This window comes from Ruditapes philippinarum, unplaced genomic scaffold, assembly GCF_026571515.1.
Source record: "Ruditapes philippinarum isolate M1 unplaced genomic scaffold, ASM2657151v2 ctg2925_1_1_1_1, whole genome shotgun sequence".
NCBI lineage: Eukaryota > Metazoa > Mollusca > Bivalvia > Venerida > Veneridae > Ruditapes > Ruditapes philippinarum.
The window spans coordinates 74,680-87,149 of record NW_026858332.1 but is presented as its reverse complement, the minus strand read 5'-3'; the positions used below and the strand labels follow the sequence as shown (position 1 = coordinate 87,149).

The 12,470-nt window shown below is 34.2% G+C and overlaps 1 protein-coding gene across 1 annotated transcript in view; it reads left to right on the top strand.

Moving 5' to 3' along the window:
- LOC132752850 (TBC1 domain family member 31-like) overlaps positions 1–12,470 on the top strand; it is a gene marked incomplete at its 5' end in the record, with an annotated part of 28,813 nt that continues 16,343 nt past the window's right edge. The window contains 11 exon segments of the mRNA XM_060743237.1: positions 1–48; positions 304–419; positions 710–888; positions 1,963–2,114; positions 2,847–3,006; positions 3,367–3,567; positions 3,951–4,127; positions 4,660–4,739; positions 5,151–5,297; positions 10,342–10,475; positions 11,045–11,178. Coding sequence (XP_060599220.1) covers positions 1–48; positions 304–419; positions 710–888; positions 1,963–2,114; positions 2,847–3,006; positions 3,367–3,567; positions 3,951–4,127; positions 4,660–4,739; positions 5,151–5,297; positions 10,342–10,475; positions 11,045–11,178 — 1,528 coding nt within the window.

The following is a 12,470-nucleotide window of genomic DNA, read 5'->3' as shown; positions in this document are numbered from 1 at the left end:
TGGCGATCACCAGGGAAACATCTTTATGTTTGATTTGTCAAAAAACAGGTATTTATTTGACCTTTTAATTCATCTAATTACACGTAAATATACATTGTAAGATAACAGGAATTTTAGGCTTATCAAGTTTTTTTTTTGTAATTTTGAAATTTAAAATTATGCATCTGCAGTTAAGGAAATGCCTGCGAAGTTAAAATATATTAAGTTGCCTGTTTATAGTTTAATATTACATGTACATTCTAACAAAATGTCCCTGAATTTCATTTCTTTATATTCAAATTAATTTACATTTTGTATTTTCAGGTTTTCTCTTGTTCAGAAATGTGGGTCCCCTTGTACAGCTATTGGATTCTGTTTGAGGAAAAAGTCAGAATTTCTGATAGGACTTTCAGATTACTCACTGAAATGCTTTGACACAGGTAATATATTATTTTTCACAACACCAAACAATACTGGTATATATTTTATATGTAGTATAGTAACTGGATGTTATCTTTTTATCTTTTCTTTTATACTGCTTCTTAAGAGTCAAGCATTACGGTCTGTGATAGCGCACTGCAACCTAAATGTGATTCTTTCGTGACAAATAAATGATATTAATTATGGTAAGAAAATAAATACCGAAAGCTAATATATTTTGTATGTTGTTAAGGTGATAACCTGAAAATGTAGTTATCCCTATATTTAAAAAAAACCCCTATATTTAAAGATACAAGAGAGATGGTTGCGTGGATGAAGGGTCATGAGTCTGCTATACACAGTATATCAGTGCACGCATCAGGTAGATATGCCCTCACTACGTCCTCAGATACTGCACAGTTATGGGATCTGGACACATTCCAGAGGAAAAGAAAACTGTCAATCAAAGAAGATGTTGGAATAGTGCAGGTATGATTGATTGTTAAAAAAAATTGATGTTTTAAGAATATTTGTCTATTATTTCTACTTTGTTCTTATTTGAGAAAATACCAGCTTAAATACACTTACATGCTCTTAGTGGTCCATAATTTTTATGCCGCCACAGAGTGGGAGCATATAGCGTTGCACTTGTCCGTCCGAGTGTCCATCCGTACGTCTGTCCGTACGTCCCGAAATCTTGTGAACGCAACTCCTCTTAAACCGGATGGCAGATTTTGCTTAAACTTACAGGGATGAACAACCTTAATGTGTAGATGGTAGTAAAGGAAGGAATTTTTGCTGCGACCAAATTTAACAGAATTATGGCCCTTTGTTTGATTTTTTTACTATATACTATGTAGAAATTTTGTGAACGCAACTCCTCTTAAACCGGATTGGCAGATTTTTGCTTAAACTTCCAGGGATGAACAACCTTAATGTGTAGATGGTAGTAAAGGAAGGAATTTTTGCTGTGACCAAATTTAACAGAATTATGGCCCTTTGTTGGTTTTTTCACTATGTACTATGTAGATATTTTGTGAACGCAACTCCTCTTAAACCGGATGGCAGATTTTGCTTAAACTTCCAGGGATGAACAACCTTAATGTGTAGATGGTAGTAAAGGAAGGAATTTTTGCTGCGACCAAATTTAACAGAATTATGGCCCTTTGTTGATTTTTTTCTCTATATACTATGTAGAAATTTTGTGAACGCAACTCCTCTTAAACCTGATGGCAGATTTTGCTTAAACTTCCAGGGATGAACAACCTTAATGTGTAGATGGTAGTAAAGGAAGGAATTTTTGCTGCGACCAAATTTAACAGAATTATGGCCCTTTGTTGATTTTTTCTCTATATACTATGTAGAAATTTTGTGAACGCAACTCCTCTTAAACCAGATGGCAGATTTTGCTTAAACTTCCAGGGATGAACAACCTTAATGTGTAGATGGTAGTAAAGGAAGGCTCATCAATACAGGATAATAATGTATTTCAAATATTGTACAGGTAATTTATTTACACAATGCACAGTAAAAGTTAACCCATTATTTTGAATATTTGTACAGGTTTTTTTCCTGCCTTTGAGTAATACAATAATCACTGGATTCCGAGACGATACAATATTTGCGTGGGAATCGGACACTCTCACCTGTAAGTTCCAGCTACCTACACCACCTGGAAAGTAAACCACACTAAAAAAGTTTTTTGCCCCCACAAGGTTTTGTTTTAAATACATCTTTTTATCAAATAATGTTAAACTTTTTAATTTTGGGAAAACAAAAAAAATTTTTGACTTTTTCCCTTTAAATAATTTTCCTTTTTAAGTTAAAAAATTTTTTTATGTTAAAACAAAAAATTTGCTTTATTTTTGACAGATTATAGATTTTTTTCCTGGGAAATTTAATTCCTCGTGGGGTTTTTTCCACTTTATTTGTACACTCAACATTTTACTCATAAGAAAAGTTTTTAAAGTTTCAAAAAAACTTTACACAAGTTAAAGGCATCTCCCTTTTTTTATACGGGATTAAAATTTTTTAAAAGGGGTTTCCCACTTTTTACATGTTTTTAAAAATTTTTAAATTTTTGAAAACAAAATTTGGTGAAAATGTATTTTTAAAAAAAATTTTCCATCCTGTCCTTTTAAAATTTTAAATTTCATCCGGCGTTCAAAATACAAATATATGGAGCATTTTATACCACTGCACTAAAGAATTGATTCCTTGCTTATCTGTCTGCAGCTTTATATATGTAGTTATTGAGGTAGATGTGTATTATATCATATGTAAAACATCCTTCTTCAAAAGGTCATCATTAAACAAAAAAAAACATGAACATTAAAAACCAACAACAAAAACCCCACCCTTCATAAATGTTTTATACGCAAATGTGTTATCATGTTTTTATTAAAAGAAGAATTGTCAACTAATTTTTACATTTATTGGTATTTCAGAGATGGTAGAATATTGGCAGCAGGGGGTAGATCTAGATTTATACATCTATGGGCATTAGATACTAGAAAGTTACTGAGGATTGTTGAAATGCCAGAAAAAGTGACATCAGTGAAACAAGTCTTCTTTTTACCCGAAAACTTTGATGGTGGTGCAAGTCAGGTTTGTTTCTATGATTCTCGTAATTTGCTTCTTTGACCTAAATTGTTATCTTTTCGTACGCTTACAGATATTATAGTTAATATTTTTTGTGCAAGATTCTTTGCCCCAAATGTCATTGACTCAGATTTTTTAAATGTAAAAAAGGGGTTTTCAAGGATTTAAATTTTAAATTTGTGAACCCTTTTAAAAATGGGCCCCTTCCTCCCCGTTTGGTTTTTTATTTTAAACCTGGAAAAAATGAAGGGGGGTATCCTTTCCTTTTATTTATTTCTTTTTTTTTGGCATATCCTGTGTTGGTTTATTTAAGGTACCATATTTCTCTCTAAGATATGTAATAATATTTTGTATTCGATTATTCAGATTTTAGGCGTTTTGTGTCAAGATGGCATCGCAAGATTTATCAACATTCATTCTTGTAAACTGTTGTTTGACATGGGAGAAATATCGAACAAGATTAACAACATTTCTGTGAGTCCAAATGGTCGTTATGTTGTCACAGTGAATGAAGACGGAACCATGGGAATATATAACCTCCAGACATTGAGTGCGGAAATCAACAAGGTACGTTAAAGAACACCTGTAAGACAGATACTGTTGATACACCTATATGAAGAAGTTGTAGCCCTTTTAGGACTTTTTCCAGCCATCATGTGGACAGGTTCCTGGCTTGAATTTGGCTTAATTATCCTGCATCATCTACTTGTGTGTAAACTAAAGTCAAAAATGTTTATTTTTATATTTACAAAAAGACCGTGTAGCAATTATCAATATTTTCAAATATCATATTTGAGCATAGGTTCTCTTTAAAGTTATCAATGTACCTCAGAACTTGGCAAAGTAAGTAGGGAATTTTTTTGTGACTTATATCTATTTAATACAGAATATAGTGATGGCAATTTGATTTTCAACTTTAATTTTCTACTTACTTCAATTTACATTTTCAGCCACCTGCCCCACTGGTTAAAGTTGTCACTAACAACAAAATGTCTGATGCAGCCTCCGTTGATAAATCATACTCATCTGTGTCAAGTAAGGGCTCAAAAAAAGGTCGACGCCCACTATCTGCCCCAGCCAGAGGAAAAGAAAACAGACGAAGGTTGCAGGAGGATGACACTTGTGAAGTAAGTGGAATTTTAATAATTCTGTCTTGTCAAATAGAATTTTTTTCTTACATTATAAACAGAAATTTTTCTTACAAAACATATCTCGTATGATTAAAAAAGTATCTGTATGAATGACTTATGAAGCAATTTAGTAAGTTGATTAACAATTATTTTTGTCTTTTTTTTTGAGAATTGGATGATATAATTTGAATGCTTATTTCTATAGTTGTCAATGATTTTGAAGTTTATATGGGTCTCCATAGTTGTGACTTTGAACTATTTTCCCTATGTATCTAGTGGTTTTAAATTTTTATTTGTTTTATGAGAAAAATGAACTTGCCAAGCTAGTTTGACAAAGGTAATTAATTATATCCCCAGCTGTATGTTGAAATAGTGCAAATTGAAGTGCATCTTATGATTTCCACCATCTCTTCTGTTGGACAATAAATTTTACAGTGTTCAAGTTACTTAGAAAAGAACCCAACCCCCAAAAAATGATAAATGAGTAAAAAAATTTAATTATGTAATTTTTTTTTCATTCATTTTGCAGACAGAGTTACCTGAGGGACTTAACATGGACAGGTTACAGGCTATATTGAAAGGATACTATGAATATCCTGCCAAATACAGGTAATATATGCTTCATTGTAGTGAAATTGTATAACAATCTATCCCTGACTTGAAATTTTGAATAGTCTGTTAGTAATCCAGGTGATTTCAGTGACAAAATACTGAATCTGAATATCCAAGAGAGTCCATATTGTACAGGCAGGGCTTACTCTATAATGATGACATAAGAAAATAATTGCACCTAGCATTTAAATGTTTAATTTTTGACATATATTTTGCAATAAAGTAAGCCTTGCAAAGTTTTCTTATGATTTAGTCTTATGTCATAATTTAAGACATTAGCTTATTAAATGACCATTGTTTTCAGTCATTATCTCAAGGTTTTGCAAACTAGTTTCATTATAACGATCAGTAATGCTTTGAACTTAGTTAATGCCTTAGTTCACTCTTATCTTTCCTTTCCTTTACCAGGATGTTTATTTGGCGTTCAGTTTTACGATTACCAGAAAACCATGCTGCGTATGCTGCCCTTGTTGATAAAGGAACACATCCAGCTTTTGAGAAGCTAAGTGAAGAATATCCAATAAAAAGTAGACGACTGCTACGAATACTTCAAAGGTAATTTTTGTGTCGCCTTGAAAAGGTGACATATAGGGGTTACTTTTGTCGGCGGTGTCGGCGGCGGCGTCGTTGTCGGCGTCCCCTAAAGCTTGTCCGGAGCATAACTCAGTCACTATAAGTCTGATTGACTTCAAACTTGGTATTCATGCTTCTTTCAATAACCCGAAGTGCAGTGCACAAGAACCGGTACTCTGCAGTTCTTATTTTTTGAGTTATTGCCCTTTGTTAATTTTCATACTTTAATTTTGTCCGGGCCATTTCTCTTCAACTAAAAAAGCTATGGGCTTTAAACTTCATAGGATGATAGATCTCATTAAGAAGAAATGCAGTGCATAAGAACCAGTACCCTGCACTTCCTAATTTTTGAGTTATTGCCCTTTGTTAATTTTCATACTTTATTTTTGTCCGGGCCATTTCTCCTAATGTATAAAAGCCATGGACTGGAAACTTCATAGGATGATAGGTCTCATTAAGAAGAAGTGCAGTGCACAAGAACTGGTACTCTGCATTTCTTATTTTTTGAGTTATTGCCCTTTGTTTATTTTCATACTTTAATTTTGTCCGGGCCATTTCTCCTTAAGTATAAAAGCTATGGACTTGAAACTTCATAGGATGATAGATCTCATTATTAAGAAGTGCAGTGCACAAGAAACGGTACTCTGCATTTCTTAATTTTTGAGTTATGGCCCTTTGTTAATTTTCATACTTAATTTTTGTCCAGGCCATTTCTCCGAAAGTATAAAAGTTATGGACTTGAAACTTCATAGGATGATAGATCTCATTAAAAAGAAGTGCAGTGCATAAGAACTGATACACTGCATTTCTTATTAGCTCACCTGAGCATATGCTCAGGGTGAGCTATTAGGATAACTCTTCGTCCGTCGTACGTCGTCCGTCGTCCGTCGTACGTTGTCCGTTCACACTTTTCAAACGACATCTCCTCTGAAACCATAAGGCAGATCATAATGAAACTTCACAGGGATGTTCCTTGTGTGAAGCCTTAACAAAGTTGTTCAAAGAATTCCATTCCATGCAGAACTCTGGTTGCCATGGCAACCAAAAGAAAAAACTTTAAACATCTTCTTCTAGAAAACCAAAAGAGCTAGAGCTTAGATATTTGGCATGAAACATCTTCTAGTGAGTGTCTACCAAGATTGTTCAAATAAAATCCCTGGGGTCAAAATTGGCCCCGCCCCAGGGGGTCATTGATTTTCCCTATATGCATATAGTAAAAACTTAAAAAAATCTTCTTTTAAAGAACCCAAAGAGCTAGAGCTAAGATATTAAGCATGAAACATCTTCTAATGATTGTCTACCAAGATTATTCAAATAAAAGCCCTGGGGTCAAAATTGGCCCCGTCCCAGGGGGTCATTGATTTTCCCTATATGCATATAGTAAAAACTTAAAAAATCTTCTTCTAAAAAACCAAAAGAGCTAGAGCTTAGATATTTGGCATGAACCATGTTCTAATGGATGTCTACCAAGTTTGTTCAAATAAAAGCCCTGGGGTCAAAATTGGCCCAGCCCCTGGGGGTCATTGATTTTCCCTATATGCATATACTAAAAACTTAAAAAAAATTCTTTTAAAGAACCCAAAGAGCTAGAACTAAGATATTTAGCATGAAACATCTTCTAATCGGTGTCTACCAAGATTGTTCAAATAAAAGCCCTGGGGTCAAAATTGGCCCCGCCCCAGGGGGTCATTGATTTTCCCTATATGCATATAGTAAAAACTTAAAAAAATCTTCTTTTAAAGAACCCAAAGAGCTAGAGCTAAGATATTAAGCATGAAACATCTTCTAATGATTGTCTAACAAGATTATTCAAATAAAAGCCCTGGGGTCAAAATTGGCCCCGTCCCAGGGGGTCATTGATTTTCCCTATATGCATATAGTAAAAACTTAAAAAATCTTCTTCTAAAAAACCAAAAGAGCTAGAGCTTAGATATTTGGCATGAAACATGTTCTAATGGATGTCTACCAAGTTTGTTCAAATAAAAGCCCTGGGGTCAAAATTGGCCCCGCCCCTGGGGGTCATTGATTTTCCCTATATGCATATACTAAAAACTTAAAAAAATCTTCTTTTAAAGAACCCAAAGAGCTAGACCTAAGATATTAAGCATGAAACATCTTCTAATGAGTGTCTACCAAGATTGTTCAAATAAAAGCCCTGGGGTCAAAATTGGCCCGGCCCCAGGGGGTAATTGATTTTCCTTATATGCATACAGTAAAAACTTAAAAAAATCTTCTTCTAAAAAAACCCAAAGAGCTAGAGCTTAGATATTTGGCATTTAATATGTTCTAATGGATGTCTACCAAGTTTGTTCAAATAAAAGCCCTGGGGTCAAAATTGGCCCAGCCCCTGGGGGTCATTGATTTTCCCTATATGCATATACTAAAAACTTAAAAAAATTTCTTTTAAAGAACCCAAAGAGCTAGAACTAAGATATTTAGCATGAAACATCTTCTAATCGGTGTCTACCAAGATTGTTCAAATAAAAGCCCTGGGGTCAAAATTGGCCCCGCCCCAGGGGGTCATTGATTTTCCCTATATGCATATAGTAAAAACTTAAAAAAATCTTCTTTTAAAGAACCCAAAGAGCTAGAGCTAAGATATTAAGCATGAAACATCTTCTAATGATTGTCTAACAAGATTATTCAAATAAAAGCCCTGGGGTCAAAATTGGCCCCGTCCCAGGGGGTCATTGATTTTCCCTATATGCATATAGTAAAAACTTAAAAAATCTTCTTCTAAAAAACCAAAAGAGCTAGAGCTTAGATATTTGGCATGAAACATGTTCTAATGGATGTCTACCAAGTTTGTTCAAATAAAAGCCCTGGGGTCAAAATTGGCCCCGCCCCTGGGGGTCATTGATTTTCCCTATATGCATATACTAAAAACTTAAAAAAATCTTCTTTTAAAGAACCCAAAGAGCTAGACCTAAGATATTAAGCATGAAACATCTTCTAATGAGTGTCTACCAAGATTGTTCAAATAAAAGCCCTGGGGTCAAAATTGGCCCGGCCCCAGGGGGTAATTGATTTTCCTTATATGCATACAGTAAAAACTTAAAAAAATCTTCTTCTAAAAAAACCCAAAGAGCTAGAGCTTAGATATTTGGCATTTAATATGTTCTAATGGATGTCTACCAAGTTTGTTCAAATAAAAGCCCTGGGGTCAAAATTGGCCCCGCCCCAGGGGGTCATTGATTTTCCCTATATGCATATAGTAAAAACTTTAAAAAATCTTCTTTTAAAGAACCAAAAGAGCTAGACCTAAGATATTAAGCATGAAACATCTTCTAATAAGTGTCTACCAAGATTGTTCAAATAAAAGCCCTGGGGTCAAAATTGGCCCCGCCCCAGGGGGTCATTGATTTTTCCTATATGCATATAGTAAAAACTTTAAAAAATCTTCTTTTAAAGAACCCAAAGAGCTAGACCTAAGATATTAAGCATGAAACATCTTCTAATTAGTGTCTACCAAGATTGTTCAAATAAAAGCCCTGGGGTCAAAATTGGCCCCGCCCCAGGGGGTCATTGATTTTCCCTATATGCATATAGTAAAAACTTAAAAAAGTCTTCTTCTAAAAAACTCAAAGAGCTAGAGCTTAGATATTTGGCGTAAAACATGTTCTAATGGATGTCTACCAAGTTTGTTCAAATAAAAGCCCTGGGGTCAAAATTGGCCCAGCCCCAGGGGGTCATTGATTTTCCCTATGTGCATATAGTAAAAACTAAAAAAAATCTTCTTCTAAAAAACCGAAAGAGCTAGAGCTTAGATATTAAGCATGAAACATCTTCTTATCAGTGTCTACCAAGTTTGTTCAAATAAAAGCCCTGGGGTCAAAATTGGCCCAGCCCCAGGGGGTCATTGATTTTCCCTATATGCATATAGTAAAAACTTAAAAAAATTCTTTTAAAGAACCCAAAGAGCTAGAGCTAAGATATTTAGCATGAAACATATTCTAATGGGTGTCTACCTAATTTGTTCAAATAAAAGCCCTGGGGTCAAAATTGGCCCTGTCCCAGGGGTTATTGATTTTCCCTATATATATAGAGTAAAAAGTTAAAAATCTTCTATTAAAGAACCAAAAGAGCTAGAGCTAAGATATTTAGCATGAAACATGTTCTAATGGATGTTTACCAAGTTTGTTCAAATAAAAGCCCTTGGGTCAAAATTGGCCCTGCCAGGGAGAGGGGGGAGGGGGCAAAAGTCATTGTTATTCATTATTTGTGTATAGTAAAAACTTAACATCATGAAATATCTTTTAATGGGTGTCTTCCAAGTTTGTTCAAATAAAAGCCCTTTGGTTTAAACTGGCCCGGCCCTGGGGGCCTATGTTCAGGTGAGCAACCCCAGGGCCATCATGGCCCTCTTGTTTTTGAGTTATTGCCCTTTGTTGATTTTCTTACTTTATTTTTGTCCTGGTCATTTCTCCTCAAGTATGAAAGCTATGGACTTGAAACATCATAGAATGATAGATCTTATTGATAAGAAGTGCAGTGTACAGAAACTGCTGCTCTGCACATATTATTTTTTTAGTTATTGCCCTTTGTTATTTTTCATATTTCATTTTTGTCCTGGCCATTTCCCCTAAACTACATTGTTCACAAGGCGACACATCTGACTCGCGGAGTTCTAGTGTTGTTATGCACCCATGTGTGGGGGTATAATAAAACATTGTTATCAGTCTATATTATCATCAAGGCTGAGAGTCAAAAGTAAAATAAATTGATACCATTTATATGGTATTGTATTGATAATACTTAATGATTTTAAAATAAATTAATTATTTCATTATACTAGAACAAGAGTACTTTGAAAAAACTATCATATATTCATAAATCCTACATTTTTAGACTTTCACACCTCAATTTATACAGTTTACACCCATGGAAAGTTTGGTTATAAAAATTAGTAGAAAACAATTGAAGGTGTTTACCGTGTTATCTCTCTGAGTAAAAGAAACTGTCAATGTAATTATTGTTAATGAGAAGGAAAAAGAATTCCTTATCATGATACTTCTTGTACTTTCAGAATATTATCAGCATTGGCTAACTGGTCACCAATATTTGGAGAGACACAGTATCTACCAGTACTGGCGTTCCCATTTGTTAAACTGTTCCAGAATAACCATCTTGTCTGTTTTGAGATTATTGCCAGTATACTAGGTAAGTTATTTCCCCATGTTCAACTTCATCACCTTAGCCATAGCCCAGTAGCAGTATGGTCAAGGTTGATGACTTCAAATAATTAGCCCTACATTTCTTGTCTTTGAATTCTGTCAGGGGTTTCAGAGGTGCACCTTAGGATGTCCCCCACATAACCTTAATTGTGTTGGTGCAGACAAAACTTGTTTGTCATGTTTTGAATTTAGAACAGTCCATATCTTAGTTTTATGAACTTCATTGACATGTATGAACTCATATAGCCATGCTCTATATTGGTGATATAGTTATCTATATTGGAAGTTTTTATTGTCGTTAGTGTTCAGAGAATTAATAATTTACCTATTGAGGCTGCTTCCTGAGGGGTAACTGAGGTCTTCCTCAACCAGTGAAGCTGAAGATGGCCATATGTTTGTAATAGCATTGGCATTTCTTTAAACCCAACAAAAAAGTACATTACATAAATTACATGCAAATGTGAAAATTGTGTATATTTTTGGGATAAAGTGTTATTTAACAAAACTAAATAAATACGAAAGTATAATAGTAAAAGTAAACTTGTATATTTTCAGTGAATTACTCACAGCACTGGTTTGAGTATTTCCCTAACCCACCTATCAACATACTGGGTATGATAGAAAATGTGATAGGCCATCATGATAGATATCTACTACAACATTTTGTCAAATACAATGTCACCTCTCAGGTAAGTTCTCTTAAACATGTTTACTTTATCTAATTTTCATTTTTGTCTCACACAAATATCCTGGCCAGATTTGAAACTCTTGCTCCTCCTTCTTTAAGGCATCACCTGCCAATTGGTAAAAATATTTGACTTGGAATCACTTGCTCTACCTAATTGTTGCCTTGAATCTGCTGCACCAAATCCAATGGGTAAGTGGATAAGGTCATTGACAAACTTAGAACTTTGAATAGAATCCTGTCACAGACTTGAGATTTTGTCACATGAGGAAGTTATGCTTATGTACAAAATAGTGCACAAATGAGCACCCTCTGTCTTCCTTCAGTAGTAAAGATGATCATGAAAGTAGTCATATGACCCTTACATTATTGCTGGTGGTGTCTGTGGCCAAGTTGTTAAAGATTGTTTACTTCAAACCACATGGCCCTCATAACTATGGGTTCAAATCCCGTCTGGGACTTGGAATTTTTTCGTGTGGGGTAGCTATACAGTGAGCTTATGGTTGGTGAGCTAAAGGTTGGTGGTTCTACACTGGTACCCATTCATACCTGAAATAATGCACATAAGGGCATCTAAGGTTATTCTCCTCCAGTAAAGCTAGAAAGTCACCATTAATCCATTATAACTAGCTTTAAAGGTTTTATGCTAGACACAGTTGACTTAACTAGTTTGTAATGATAGAATGAGTATAGGCTTTCACAGTGTTCGCTATTTTTCACAAATTGGTTGCGATGCTGCGTAAATTTAATAACAAAGCATATATTATACAAATTGTATCCGATAACAATATTTTTCGAATTGTCATCAAGTTTGATAATTAATACAAAAACCGGTTTCAAAATAATTAATGTGCGCATTGTTTTACTTTCATTGTGATCAAAGTAACAAGATTTTTCAAAATGCTTTCTTTAAATGAATTATATCCAACACAACATGCTTACATTATTTTCTGACAATATCAACAATTTATGCACTTTACAGGTAGATAAGAATAGTTATAGTTTAGATAATAATAGATTAATGGTGAAACAGTGATCAATGGACAATTTTCACACTGTAGTTCAAGTATTGTAAACAAGTACATGTATGTAACACCTATTTTACAAACATATCAAATACTTTATTTACAAACAGTAACCAAACATGAAACAGGATTTAAAAAAAACTTTCATGATAAATCAGTCATGTTGGTATATGATTTTAAAAACTGTCACATGATGGGACAGCATTAAAGGTATATTTACTGTGAATAACTTTTGCACAGTATGGAAATTAACGCATTTGAAACATCCTAC